General features: G+C 49.4%; 1 protein-coding gene across 5 annotated transcripts in view; it reads left to right on the top strand.

Moving 5' to 3' along the window:
• ANKRD27 (ankyrin repeat domain 27) overlaps positions 1-14905 on the top strand; it is a 48927-nt gene that overhangs the window by 13551 nt on the left and 20471 nt on the right. For 4 of the 5 annotated variants that reach the window (XM_036069004.2, XM_036069003.2, XM_036069005.2 and 1 more), the window contains exons 3-14: positions 1826-1936; positions 3732-3888; positions 4619-4773; positions 5218-5277; positions 5364-5417; positions 5529-5594; positions 5684-5760; positions 6338-6459; positions 7897-7975; positions 8468-8600; positions 13330-13422; positions 14474-14601. In XM_036069004.2, the coding sequence (XP_035924897.1) occupies positions 1826-1936; positions 3732-3888; positions 4619-4773; positions 5218-5277; positions 5364-5417; positions 5529-5594; positions 5684-5760; positions 6338-6459; positions 7897-7975; positions 8468-8600; positions 13330-13422; positions 14474-14601 (1235 nt within the window). Of the gene's footprint in view, positions 1-1825; positions 1937-3731; positions 3889-4618; positions 4774-5217; positions 5278-5363; positions 5418-5528; positions 5595-5683; positions 5761-6337; positions 6460-7896; positions 7976-8467; positions 8601-13329; positions 13423-14473; positions 14602-14905 lie in introns of those variants that run through there. The other variant, XM_036069006.2, reaches the window with a different exon arrangement.

The following is a 14905-nucleotide window of genomic DNA, read 5'->3' as shown; positions in this document are numbered from 1 at the left end:
CGAACTATGACCCCGAGATTGAGAGTCGCGTGCTCTATTGACTGAGCTCAATTGCAAACATATGATAAAAGTAGAAAGGGTAATATAATGAGCCCCATGCACCTGTCACCCAGCTTCAGCAGTGATCCATTCGGTGGCCCATCCCATGTCCTTTCTGCCCCCTCCTGCCCTCCACCCATGGCCACTGGATTATTTTGAAGCAAATCCCAGAAAATTATGTCGGGTAGTCATGCAGTTTCGTCTGTAGATATTTAGGAATGTGTCTTTAAATGATAAGGACTCTTTAAAAAAAGGTAACCACAATGCCATTATCACAGCTAAAACTTTCCACAATAATTCTCCAGTATTGTCCACTATCTAGTCCCTGTTCAGATTTCCCCAATCATCTCATGATTGTCTGTTTCATGGTGGGTTTGTTCAGATCAGGGTCCAGAGGAGATCCACACGTCCCACTGGATGGATGAGTCTCCACGTCTGTCTGTCCTCCTCACTGCCGAGCTCAAGTGAAGTGTGCAGAGGCGCGTGCCCCGTGTGTGAGGCGTGGTCAGTGTTGACATGCGCGTGGCCTTGGGAAACCGTCTCCACAGTGTTCCGCTGCTTTTTCGTTTTATCTTCCCCTTTCCTCGTTTTCTTTCTTTGTGTCTCTGCAGTGCGTTCATCCGGGTTCCCCGCACTCTGGCCCTTGCCAGTGGCAGTCCCGGGGGTGGTGCTGATGGTGATCCTCTGTTCACCGTACTTCCGGAAACTGGTGGTTCGAGCTAGATGTGGATCTGATTCCGTCTCAGTTTTTTGAGGAGGGGCCAGGCCATCTTGTCAGCGTTCTCCCATCCACAAGTGCCACCTTCTGCTCTGAGGAGTTGGCGTGCCCCTCTGTGTGGGGAGAGGCCGAGCCGCCCGAGGAAGCCCCGGGTGACGGGCTCTCAAGGCTGCGGTTTCACCGACCGTGTCTTTGCTGGGGGAGCTCCAGGGGGGTCTGGGCTGAGCCTCCAGCGCTGGCTCCGGGAAGTGGCAGGAGTTTGCATCAGGGCCCTACCACTTACTGGCCGCAAGACCCCGGACAGTTTCCTTAGTTCCCTTGAGCCTCAGTTTCCTTGTCTGTAGGATGGGGATAGCACGGAAGCTGTATGTTTTGGGCTGGGTTGCTTCAGGAGGTGGGGTTCCGAGGGTCTACACCGCCTTGGGCGTCTTCCTTCCGAGTACACTTGAGTCTGAGAGAGTCCCTGAGCCGCCACACACAGAGCCGTGTGTGGTTGCCAGGGCACAAGGCGGTGGTGTGGTGGCCACGGTCGGGCCACAGTTCACCTCTCAGAGGAGCCCGCCCCAAGGACAGAGCCTGGCACCCCGAGACAGCTCGGCGGAGGTGGCCATTTGCCACAGGAAACCCTGTTTCTGCGGCTCATATTACAAACTGTGATCACAACTGGGCTTAAAAAAAACAGAGAAAAAAGACGGGAAGGAAACCGTCTTCAGGGTGCAGTGTTTCTCCTCATTCAGGCGGCGGGATTACGTGTGACTTTTTAGGTTCACTTTTCTCTTCTTTCCAGACGACCCTGTCTTCCTCTGGAGTCGTCCCCGAGCCTGTTGAGAATAGACTGGGGCGCCTGGCGTTGGCTGTGGGAGGGGGGACCCAGCGGGTGTGGGAACAAGCCTGGGGGCCTGCGTCCAACCCCTCTGCCCAGGTCGGGGGTTGCGGCTTTGCCACCAGGACGTCTGTGACCCCAGCCGCTTGGTTCCGTCTGCCAGTATGTGCCCCGCCCCCGCCCCCCGGCTTTCTGCAGCTCTAAGTGGCACATCTCGTACTCTTCACCCTGCTTACTGTTTCCAGGTCCTGGTGCCCTGCAAAGGAAGCTTGCCGAGCAGCGTTCAGTCCACTTGTCAGTTTGAGTCCTACATTTTGATACCCGTGGAAGAACACTTTCAGACCTTAAATGGAAAGGTATTCATTTCTTTGTGGGTCAACCAGGGTCCCTCACTCAGTGTTTGGGAATGGGGGTGGGGGGCAGGGGGTCCCGCATCTGACCCTGTCCCGGCTGTGGTAAATGATGGCTCTAACACGCACAGCAGCCCGTGGCCTGGGCTTGGAGGGCCCCCTGCCTTTGAGGAAAGAGGAGATGGTAATGGGGAGGAGGGCGGGTGGAGGGGTGGGGGGGTGGGGCATCTCTCCCTCAGCGCAGGGGCCTCCTGCTGGTAAGTTGGGGAGTCTCTGGAACATCTGAACGAGGTCCTGTCACTAACCTCTTTTATCCCCGTGCTCTTGAAAGACTAATCAGTGTCTTGGCCACAAATAGTAGATCAGGGGTGAATTTTAACTTTTTAAAAAACGTTCTTAAAAAAAAAAAATGTTATTGAAACTTAAATAAGCCAAAACAAAAAACAAAAACCAAAAAACAAGCATGTTATTAAAACTTCAATAAGCCAAAAAAATAAATAAATAAAAAACATTCTTTTGAAATCATCTCAAACCTAGAGAAAGCTTCAGTAAAGCACAAAGAACTCTCCTATACTCTTCCCCCAGATTGGTCAGCCGTGAGCATTTTGGCCACATTTGTTTTATCAGTCCCTCTCCCCCACACCCCCACGTGCTATTACTGCTTTTCTTTGAGCCTTTTTCAGAAAAAGTAAGAGTGAGTTGCAGACACCATGTCCCTTTATTCTAAAATGCATTTTCTGTGTAACTTAGCAGCAGAGTGATCACACTCAGGAAAGTGAACTGTTCAACACACTGTCCTCATATAAATTGTGCTAATTATACAAGTAATGTCCTTTTGTAGAAAATCTTTTTTTTCTTTTTAGATCCAGAATCCTGCAATGCCTTCAGTTGCTGGTCTTTTTAGTTTCCTTCGATTTGGTGCGGTCCTCGAGGGGTCTTTGTCTTTCATGACACGGATGGTTTTGCTTTGTAGACTCTCCCTCAGCCTGGGGTTCCCAGAGGTTCCCTCACGGCTGGAAGGGTGTTTTATTTTTCTCAGTGTGTCGTGACAAGAGACACATGACGTCAATCTGTCTCATTGTTGATGTTACCTCTGGGGTCCGCGTTTTCTTATTTTTTAAGGGGAGGTAGAGAGATTCTGGGGGGGGGTGTTCTGTTCCTTGCCAGGAGTGGTGTGGGCCCAGGTGCATTTGGGGCAGCTCAGTCCCTCGGACCTGACAGCCAGGGCTCACGTGGGCCTGTGGCGGGACAGAAGGGACAGGACAGGACACGGGGTTACTGGGACACCAGCTCGAGGGGGGTGGGGATCAGCAGCCCTGTTCGCCCTGCTAGTCACTGCTAGTTTGTTCTCTTCAGGGAAGCCAAATCTACAAGGAGAACAGAGGAGTCAGGCTTATCATAGCTCGTTTGCCCGGGTACCCCAGCCGTGTCCAGAATGCTGAATGTGGCAGGGATGGCAGCGTCCCTTCCCCGGCCCCATGCAGCACCAGGCCATTCCAGGAGAGCCTTCTTCCTTCCTCCTTTCCCAGAGGGTACAGGTTTTCTTCTGGTCCAAGGACCAGCTTAATGCATCTCTGTCACAATATTTAAAAAGGATCAGCTGTAGCTATAGGGTGAACAAAGAGAAAAGAAAACATTTTAGTATCAAAAAGCAACATGGGAGAGTGTTCATGCCTGCCCTGCAGAGCTCTACTGGAACAAAGGGGTGCAGGTCGGAAGCAGCGCCGTATCGGGGGCCAGGCAGAGGGGGGATCGACGGTCACCCCCGGCCACTGGCGCAGTGACGGCTCTCTTGTTCCAGGATGTCTTTATACAAGGAAACAGGATTAAATTAGGAGCCGGTTTCGCCTGTCTTCTCTCAGTGCCCATTCTCTTTGAAGAAACTTTCTACAATGAGAAAGAAGAAAGTTTCAGCATACTTTGTATAGCCCATCCTTTGGAAAAGAGAGAGAGTTCAGGTATTCTGGGAGAAAACCCCTTTTCGCTGATTTGGAGAACTGTGTTTGTTGAACTTCCTCCTGACATAGCTGTGATAAACATCCATAAAATATTCAAGAGCCTGCTAGAAGCCTGCCTAACTTTACAGTAATTCCCCAGAGCTTAATCAAAAAGTCATCCTGAGCTAAGACAGTGTGTCTGGGGGCTGCTGTGTATGGTTGCACAGGTTGGACATTACACAATTCTGGGAGGCGACATCGATGTAGACCTCTGTGTGAATGTGGCCCCCTGGAGCTGTACAGGGTGGTTTGACCTTGGGCCTCAGTGTTAGAGCTAACTCTTACACCATTATTGCCCACCCAGCCCCACTGTTGTGCCTCTTTGAGAGCTCATTATTTTTAATAAATAATAATTCTTCAGTTGTTCCAGGAAACTGAGACAACCATGTGCTAAATGTACTCTGAGGCCTGTATTGCCAGGAATCAGGGCTTGTTCACCAGAGCCTCATAGGTCATGCCCACGGTCTCAACTTGTTTTGTCCAAGGAAAGGGCTTCAAGAGGGCCAGGCTCTCTGGACCCTGAGCTGTCCTGTAACGAGGCTGCTCTTGGGCAGTATCTTGAAATAATTCCTGTCCTCTCCTGGAAGATGGGGCTCCAGACCCTGGGGGAGCAGGGCAAAGGATGTGGTACTTCCCCCATTAGGAAACTGTGAAGGCTTCAGCCAGCCTGACCCTCTGTCTCTTTTTTCAGAAGAGCCTTCAACATCTTCAGATCCCTTTACCCTGAAAACCATCGAAGATGTGAGGGAGTTTTTGGGACGACACACGGAGAGATTCGACAGGAGCATTGCTTCTTTCCAGCGAACGTTCAGGGAATGTGAAAGAAAGAGCCTCCGTCAACACATAGTCAGTAGCTGTGTCTTGCTTTGCCAGGGTGCCCTGGCTCAGGCCGGTTCAAGAAATGGGGATCCCTCTCAGTGCACTCTGAAACTCTGCTGCCTCCGCTGTTGGAAGCTTTACTTAAATGTTTCCTTCTAACAATAAAAGTAGTCAAGCCACTGGAGAAAACTTGAACTTGACAAAGTATAAAAATGAATATTGTTATCACCTATGTGAACCCCAAGGGAAATTTTCTCTAACCCTTCATGCATATACACTTAAAAAAAAAAAAAAAAAGTGGAAAAAAAAAATCACATAATTATTTGATAAGCCTGTATCAGGACTTAAAGCTTTTCACCCAGGAAGTGCATCTTGTGAAATGTTCTGGCTCCGGGACGCGTGACACGTTTTGGGTTTTGTGTTGGGGCCTTGGGTTATGAGTGACCTGTTTCTCTGCCGTGTGTTGCACAGGACTCGGTGAATGCTCTCTACACCAAATGCCTCCAGCAGCTTCTGAGGGACTCTCACCTGGTAAGCAGCAGGACTTTCAAAAGAGAGAACTGCAGTTTGCCCACATGCCAGTCCAAGCTCTTTAACGGTACCTTCTTTTCCTGCAGAAAATGCTTGCCAAGCAGGAGGCCCAGATGAACCTGCTGAAGCAGGCAGTGGAGGTAAGAGGCCAGGCCAGTGCAGGGAGAGGAGGCAGTGGTGCAGGGGGAGGGGGAGGCTCTCCCGGTCCCCTCTGCACACTCGGAACGGCGGTCTGTTCGTTGATTCCACAGATGTACGTCCAGCATGATATTTATGATCTGATCTTTAAATATGTGGGGACCATGGAGGCAAGCGAGGTAGGTCCTAAATCCCCGTCATCCCGGTTGGAAGCCTTTTATCCTTAGCCGTTTAAGAAATTTGAAGCTTCGTTAAAATCTGTTGTTAGGATGCTGCCTTCAACAAAATCACAAGAAGCCTTCAAGATCTTCAGCAGAAGGACATTGGCGTGAAACCTGAGTGCAGGTAAGAGTTTGCACTGCCGTAGCTTGGCATCCTCAGAGGCTGGGGCCTCTGTTCCTGGAAGCAGGGCTCTCAGTGGCAGGGACCGCACACTGATTTGGCCTGGTTCATACCGAGGAACAGCGCGGTTACTTGTGACCAAAGATAAAGGACTGAGGTTGGCAGATGTCACCCTCCTGAGCCGGGTAGGAACTCAAGGGGTGGGGGTTTCGCACAGCTGGTCTTTTGACCTGCTTTTGAATTAATTTATGTTTCTTTAGGATACAAAAATGTCTTGTGTTTATGCTGAAACTATTTTAACTCCTTTGAGCTATCTCACTCTGGGGCTAAGGATTTTTATTTTTATTTTCTCCTAATTTTCTGGCGTAGCTATAATACCGTTTTGCATCCTGAATGGGACATGCAAAGGTGTTGAGTTTTGCCACTCATTTGAGTCCGATTGCTCCTGAGTTTCTATTTTTGTTCGTCGTTACTTACGGTTTGTCTGTAAGCAGAGTAAATCTGAGGTATGCTATTAGATCAGGGAAGAAGGGCCCTCCCACTGTGGTCTTAAGTTGTCACTTTCCAAATTATTTTGCAGCTTCAACATACCTCGTGCAAAGAGAGAGCTGGCTCAGCTGAACAAGTGCACCTCCCCACAGGAGAAGTTGATTTGTTTGCGAAAGGTGGTGCAGCTAATAACCCAGTCTCCCAGCCAGAGAGGTTTGTGCTCAGGGGAGGGGCCTTTTCTACAAAAGGTGGAGTAGACACTTAACGTCCAGATGCAAAAGTCTGTTAAGGAGCAGTGTCGTCTTCAAGGATCACACAGCTGGGCTGATGTGCCGCAGAGCATCCCTGTGTGAGCACCCTGGAGTCTGCTCTGATGCCTGGGTGCCTAGCGATGGGAGCTTGGGGGTAGGATAGGCAAGATAAGGGTAAGAGAACAGTGGCGGAGAAGCAGCAGCCTCAAAGGCGAGCCAAGCTTCCTCATACCTGCATGGGCGCCACGCAGCTAGTCTATAAATCAGAATCCAAGCCGCACAGGTTCTTTGAGAACCTGACTTTGCAATAGCTTTGGGTTTCCAGAATGACACTGTCCACAGCTCAAGTCTGAGCTTGCCAAGGTACAGCAATGTGTATGATTGACTTTAAGCTTCCTGTCGTGTGTTCTCTTGAAGTTGTCATGGCGCTAGGGTGTGGGTGTATGGCTCCATCAGGACATTCACTGCCAACTGTTTAGTCCAGGGCCGCACCGCTCACCGGCCTCCTTCGGCAGTGGTGTTCCAGCCTGAAGCTGTTCCATTGACAAAATTTTTTGGCTTAAAATTACAAACCTTTAATCTTAAAGAAAAATGATCCAAGCTGATGATGGGTACATGGGGGTTCAACTATTCATTAGACCCATCTTCCTAGTTTTGTGTCTGTTGAAAATTTTCCATTATAAAAAGTAAAGCAAAATAAGCTAAGAAGAAAGTAAAGGGGGTCATATCTGTGTGGGCAGATAAGGGGTGATCCTCAAAGCGCATTAAGTGAAATGAGAGGGAGTGTATATGGTACACTTCTAACAGCATTCCAGAAAAAGGGGCAGCTCTTTATTCATATGCACAGTGGTGAGTTCCTAGACTGTCTCTGGAAGGTTAGGTGGGAAGGAACAGCAGTAGCCTCTGGGGGAAGATTGGGCAGTGGGGATGGGAGAGAGAGTCACAGTTTGCTCTTTTGTGCTATTCAAATTTTTTAGACATGTGAATGGATTCCTTAAAATTTCAAAGTGAAAAAAATTAAAACAAGCTAAAAATGAGCATTAGACTTTGCAGTGTATAAAATGGAAATGATCTCAGGAGGAAAGAGGCTTTTCATGGTGGCTCTGGGCACACCTTCGCCTCGTGTCCGCCATCCCTGACTTGAACCGCCCGGAAGGTGGCGAGGGGGAGAGTCCTTGGAATTCCTTCTTTTGCACATGTTCTGAGAATGCTAGGCATTCGCTTTCCCCTCAAATGTGACATCAGTTCAGGACACTGTAAAAGGAATTGTGCAATGGAACTTCTCCCTGATGTGTAGTCTCACTGGATTGTGACTTTGTGGGTTGGATGATGGTGGGGAGTTGATAACGCCTCTTGGTCTCATGATGGCTTCAAACATGTGTTTTCCTCCCCACTGCAGTTAACTTGGAGACCATCTGTGCTGATGATCTGCTATCAGTCCTGTTGTATTTGCTTGTGAAAACAGAGATCCCTAATTGGTAATATTTTCTGTTAAAATACTTTTTCAAAATGGCAGCATTGTACTGGGTGGTTTTAGCATAACTCCAGGAAATCGAGCGCCCCTTATGAGTCCGTCGCTGTGTCTGCCCTGCCTTTGTTCTGCAGAGGGTGGCTGTCATTCCATTTACAGATGAGGCCCAGAGAGCTTATGTTTCTTGTTCTGGAACACGCAGCTGGTCAGTGACTGAGAGGGATGCTGACTCCAGTTCTGTTTGACTCCAGAGCCCGTCCTCTTCTGACGGGAACCCCCAGTTCACTTTACAGTAGTCAGCTTTTTAAAAACTGGCATACTCCAGGAAAGGACCAAGTAGTTCACTCATTTTCCTAATTGCACATGCTCTAGAGCTTAAGGGGGTAGCAGTCAGAGCTCCTGGAGCTAACAGACTTCAGTCACTCACGCCCATAGCGCTGTTTCTGGAGAGGTGTTAATTGGGTACACAACAGTGAAACTTTTTTCTTCCTTTTGTTAGGATGGCAAATTTGAGTTATATCAAAAACTTCAGATTTAGCAGCTCAGCAAAAGATGAATTGGGATACTGCCTGACCTCGATTGAGGCTGCGATCGAATATATTCGGCAAGGAAGCCTCTCCGTTAAGCCGCCCGTAAGATCCCTCCTGCCCTGGCCTTTCTTTGTGGGTGTCAGGGCACCTTTGCTAGGGTTCTGAGGTTGGCGGGTGGGGAGGGGATTCTTCTTCTTCTTCTTTTTTTTTTTCAAGATTTATTTATTTGAAATTGAGAGAGAGTGGGTGGGGGAGAGCGAGCAAGTGCACGGGCAGGGGGACTGGCAGAGGGTGAGGGAGCCCGACCCGGGGCTCGATCCCAGGACCCTGAGATCACGACCTGATCCGAAGGCAGACACTTAACCTTGGCTGAGCCACCCAGGCACCCCAGGGGAGGGGGATTCTTAAATGGTCTCCCAAGAACAGGGTCTCTACTGTCTAAGGGCTGTGAGGCTTGACAGCCACCCAGCAGCCTGAAACGCTAAGCACCCAGTTGGGTGTGGAAGTTGGCAGGATATGACCGGGATTCACAGTTAAAATCCTGCTTTGTTAATCCTCGCCATCCTCAAAAAAAGCAATAGGCAGAAGGGAGAAGCTAGAAACCATGAGTTTGGATATCTAGGCAAGAGATGGGATTATTCACATATGCAATTTTAGGACTCTGGCCTTATTATGATTTTCTTGGGTGAGCTTTGCTTAGGAGAGGCGGTTGTATTTCGATGTGAAGTGTGAGATCTTACACCAAGATCGCATTGCTGGCCTATTGCACCAGCTAGCAAAAGTGACAGTACGCACAGAATTTCAACAACATTGAAAGTAATAAGTTGAAGAGATTCCTACATTACACGCCAGAAGTCCTGAGGACTGAGCATTCCCTTGATCGTAGAATCTCCCCAAGTGATGATAAGTTAAAATAGCTGGGAAAAAACCAGAGGCCTGCCCAGACAGGTGCACTTGGGTGAAATCATTCATTGTTAAAATCTTTATGTGTTTTCCCGTCTTTCTCCCATCCGTGTATACTTCGCATAATTTAAATTATATTGTATATAGCATTTTACACTGTTTTGCCCAAAAGAATTGTTTGTTTTTTTTCTGATTAGGAGACCGATACTTGCTTATAAACAATATTTACAATATACGGTTGACCCTTGAACAACTCAGGGGTTAAAGTTGCTGACCTTCCACTTGGTTGAAAATCTGCATATAACTTGTGATTTCCCCCAAAACCTTGACTACTAGTAGCCTGCTGTTGACCAGGGGCCTAACTGATGATATAAACAGTTGATTAACACATATGGTGTATGTTATATGTCTTCTATACTGTAATCTTACAATAAAGTCAGCTGGAGAAAAAAATGTTATTAAGGAAATCATAAGGAAGAGAACATACATTTAGAGTACTATACTGTGTCTGTCGCCATCTGAGCGGACCCGTGCAGTTCAGACCTGTGTTCAAGGGACAGCTGTATACACTTGCAGTGAAGACAACAAATACCTCTCACAAACTCACCAGCTGGGGATGACTTATTAACGTTTTGGCATATGTGTCTTTTCTGTGCCTATATACAGTTTTTAAAAAGATTTTATTTATTTATTTATTATTTTTAATTTATATTTTAATTAACATTTTTTAACTTAAATTCAGTTAGCCAACATATAGTACATCATTAATTTTTGGTGTGTTCAGTGATTCATTAGTTGCGTATAACACCCAGTGCTCATCACATCGTGCGCCCTCCTTATTTTAGAGGGGGAGAGAGTGTGTGTGAGCGGGGGAGGAGTGGAGAGAGAGAGGGAGAGAGAGTGAGTCCCAAGCAGACCCCACACTGAGTGAAGAGCCCCACGCAGGGCTCAGTCCCACAACCCCGAGATCATGACCTGAGCCGAAACCACGAGTCAGGCGCTCCACCTACTGAGCCACCCAGGCGCCCCTATACAGTTGTATTTTTAACGAAAATTTGAAATTATGCTCCTCTTACTGGCATGTAGGCTGATGGTAGGAATTGCCTGATGCTTCTCGATGGGGTCAAGGGCGCCCCTTGTTGCCTGGGGGGAGGTGCTGCCGTCCCCTTGCTATGCCCGTAACTGCGCAGTGGCCATCCTATAAGCCTGCTTACTTCCTGCGGCGTGTGGGCAGCAAGACTAACACCTGAAGCCTCTGACCAGAGCGGAAGGAGGTGGCTGACCACACAGCACCAGTCCGCTTGCCACACCCACTCCGACTTCAGACAACATCCCGAGTGGGATTGGGGAGTTGTTTTGGTTTTTAATTTTTATTTATTTATTTTTAAAGATTTTATTTTTAAGTAATCTTGACACCCACCATGGGGCTCGAACTCACAATCCTGAGGTCAAGACCCGCATGCCCCACCGACTGAGCTAGCCAGGCGCCCCTGGATTGGGGGAGTTTTGAGGGGTGACCCCTCTTGTGCTGGTGTTGGTTCGAGCCCAGCACTTGTATTTGCCCTTGGGCAAGTCTGTTTCTGAGTTTCTGTCCATTTCTTACCTACACTGACGATGAGGCTGTATGTTTGACCTCTTGCTAGGAGTTTACAGGAATGCACTAGGGTGTTTGGAAGTGTCTTTGTGAAGCACGAGCTGATACTCTTGCCCTCAGCTTGCTCTTCCAACACCCCCGCATCTGGGTGTCTCTATTTCCTGGCTCTCTGGTGCGTCCTGTGTGGATAGCCTCTGCGGGCAAGGTGGGGACACCGCCCAGTGCGCCCCTCTTGTCTGAGGTGTCTGCCCCTGGTCCTGGTCCTGCTTTCTGGCTGGGGGTGGTTGGTCCCATCTGGTGTTGGGATGAGGTGTGCCTCATCCTTACAGCTGGCCGTGGAGCCAGTCCCTTGGGCCTTGAGTGGGGCAGGCCTGAGAGATGCTCCTTACCTGTATTGACGGAACAGGTGTGGTGGCTTCTTGTCTTTCGTGGTGCCAGCATTGAGCTCTGCCTTGGCCTTGGTCAGCCGTAGCTGCTGACTGGCTTCCTGTCTTAGTGCAGTTCTGCCTCGGAAGGTGTGAGGCCAGTGCGATGTGTCGGTGTCCCTTCCTGGGGAAGGAGCTCGAGTGGATTTCCACACGGCAGCTGAGAGCATTCAGGACTCAATATTAGTAAATCGAATTTTGTTTTCCTGTTGCCTCTTTATATAATGTGATGTAGTTTCACAGATATTTCCCCCCAAGATCTAATTGTATCTGAGGTGACCATATATACTTCTTTTTTTTTTTAAGATTTTATTTATTTGACAGAGACACAGCGAGAGAGGGAACATAAGCAGGGGAGTGGGAGAGGGAGAAGCAGGCTTCCCACGGAGCAGGGAGCCCGATACGGGACTCGATCCCAGGACCCTGGGATCATGACACAAGCTGAAGGCAGTCACTTAACCGACTGAGCCATCCAGGGGCCCCCCATATATGCATTCTTTAAGCATAAAGACTTGAAAGTCTCGTAAATAAAGACTAGCTTTTTGAAAATAAGCATTACTGGGATGACCCTAGTTTAACCCCTGTAGACCAAAAGCCAGAACACTGAAAGAACTGATGCCCTTCTCTGTTCCAGCTTTGTGGGCTCCTGGTCTTTCTCACTGTACTGGGCTTCTCATAAATAGTATGTACCCCCTTCCCAAATGGATCTGAGCTGATGTGCTGTCTCTTCCGGTAGGTCATTTCTCCTTGAAGGTTCAGGCCCTGAGGACTTGCTTCTCTTTATCATTGCCCTTCCTATGGTTACCCAGAGTGGAGGAAGGGACCCCACATTTACCCGAGCAATAGCATCTTTCACGTTTCTCTGACCCTAATCTGCTGGGCTATAAATCACTGAATAAAACAGGTTGCTAGAGCTTTATATAGCAGATGGCAGCTGGGAGCAAATGGGCTCTCATTCTGAGGGGTTGGTGTGTGTTTGCCAGGTTAACCCTCTTAGGGCCGCCACTGTGAGGGACCATGCCTGACAGAGGACCCCAGAAAGGGGCCGTCCCTTGAGGTGCCACCCAGGCTGTGTCTTTAGCTGGATCTCTGAGTCAGAGCTTGAGGGCTGTGAAGGGCCTTATCCCACACTTTTGTCCGGGTTCTGTGAGTTCTTCTGGCAGCAACTGGCTGGGGGAGAAACCTCCTTTACCTCCCACTGAGACTTTTTTGAGGAGGTTAATTTGTCATCAGTCAAGTTGTAGGTGCTCCAGTGAGCATTGAAATGTCTCACTAGGAATTATCTCATAAAGGAAGGATGCATTTTTAGATTTTTGTATCTAAGTAAATATTACCTGCGATACAAAGACCTGAATTTATTATTTGGGGTAGACCCCGGTGTATTACAGGATTTGGGAACAGTGGCCATGTTTGTCGGCTATTTTAGTAAGTATGTTCAGAAAGCAAGACTCCTCTCTCTCTCCTGCTGGGTGACACTGGGAAATCTAGAACCGTCTGTCAGATGGTTGTCCTCTCTGTATGCCCAGATAAAGCGGCAGGGACTAGGGCTGCAGGCTTTAGGACAGTGGTTTGAGAGGAGGAGGAGGCCAAGGCAATGCAGGCTTCCGTCCGGAGGAGGATGGTGTGAGCGCGCTACATTCCACACTTCGTGATGACACATTCCACACATGTGTGCACACAGGCAGTGTGTCCCCAGGGCCCTGCTCCCAGCAGCTGCTTCCTGCAGGGACAGACGGAAGCCCTTGTCCCAGCCCGATGAGGATCTGCTCTCTGGCCCAGGGACAGAGGCTCCGCCAACCCTGTTCTGTGAGGAAGTAGCAGGGACTGAGCCCGGGTTCTCCATTTTGAAGGGTCTGCATGGACATCTTGTGACAAGTTGACAAAACAGATTGTTGGGTTTCTCCTGCAGGAGTCGGAGGGATTTGGTGACCGACTGTTCCTGAAGCAGAGAATGAGCCTGCTGTCTCAGATGACTTCAACTCCCATTGATAGTCTGTTTCAGGTAGGACACCGGGAAGTCCGTGTGGGCACAGGCGTGTGAGGGACGTTTCGTCTTTCTGCATCTCTAGAGCCTCTACAGCATCCATCAGGGCAGTGTGCTCGGTTCAACACCGGAGTTCATGTTGTGCTCAGAGTGGGTGCAGGAATGCGGAGGTTTTACGTCTGTGCATCTCCCCCAGGGTGTGCTGTGCCATGGCCGGGAGGGGCAGCACGCCTGGAGCCCTCTGCCCGAGCTGTCCTCCCTCCACTGGTTCATCCAGGTCTGCTCCGAGGTGCCTCCCGGGTGGCCTCAGCGGAGCTGACGCCTCTCCTGGGCTCCGGAAGCCCCGTGTTGTGGATGTTCATATGCAGCGGTGGTTCCATCACTCGGCACATGCGGGCGGCTCCTTGCTCAGATATGATTGACCCCTGGGAGGCTAGTTGGCGAGGCCTGGGTGAGGGCAGACCTCCTCAGGGAGCCTGTGGGTGCTTCAGGCCACCCGGAGCCACAGTGGGTTCATGGAGCACCCAGGGAGCCTCCCAGGGGCCACTTGCTCCCCAGAACATCTCACTCCCTGAGAGGAGCACATCCAGGAATCACAGAGCTGAGCCCTGCACCGCAGGCTTGTTTGTTGATGGGATCTCTCGCTAATGCAGCCATTCCCTTTCCCTGCAAACTGAGGCTCTGTTAGAACACAAGGGGACAGGACCGAGGCATGTTCTAGGAAGGAGTCTACATCCACCCCGAGGTTCAGGAGGCATGATCCTTCCGCCACCATTGCTTTGGGAATTTTGTCATGTTGTTGTGTTAAGCTACGGACGATGTGTAACATTTCCAAAAGTGAAAGAGAGTATAAATGCACACCCACGTGGCCATCTCCAAGGCCATCTCCGTCCTATTTTGTCTCCATCCCCACCTGCTTTCCCTGTCCGCCCAGATTATTTCAGAACACATCCGAGAGAGCAAGTCACGTCATCCGTGCGTACACAGATACGTGTTTCTCTAAGGGGGCTCCAAAAATTCACGTCTTAAGAAGAGAATAATTCCTTAACTTCGATATGTTATTTTGTAGCACATTGCGTCCGGGAACCAGAAAGAAGTGGAGAGACTTCTGAGCCAAGATGACCAAGATAAAGATGCCGTCCAAAGGATGTGTCACCCTCTGTGTTTCTGTGAGAACTGTGAGAAACTTGTCTCTGGGTAAGAGCGTCCTCGTGGAGGCTCACTGTGCCTGCAAGCGGGAGGCGCGGGCCTGGGCCGAACTTCCCACTAGTTTGTTGTGCGATTTTGAATAAAGACCGTACCCTCGTGGCACTCCGCTTCCTCTGCTGTAAAGTGGAGACAGTAACATCCACCTCTTTGGAGAATCAGATGGAATAAAGGTCATAAAAATACTTGGCCCACTGCTGGGCTGGGTGCCAGAGTAGGTGGGTACAGAGCCTACCCAACCCCAGAAAGCAGATTTTAGGATGGAAGGAATGTCAGCTTCTCCGGTAACCTTTTG

The sequence above is a fragment of the Halichoerus grypus genome, chromosome 15 (assembly GCF_964656455.1).
Source record: "Halichoerus grypus chromosome 15, mHalGry1.hap1.1, whole genome shotgun sequence".
NCBI lineage: Eukaryota > Metazoa > Chordata > Mammalia > Carnivora > Phocidae > Halichoerus > Halichoerus grypus.
Note: the sequence above shows the minus strand (reverse complement) of the source record. Positions and strands in the feature narration are given on the sequence as shown.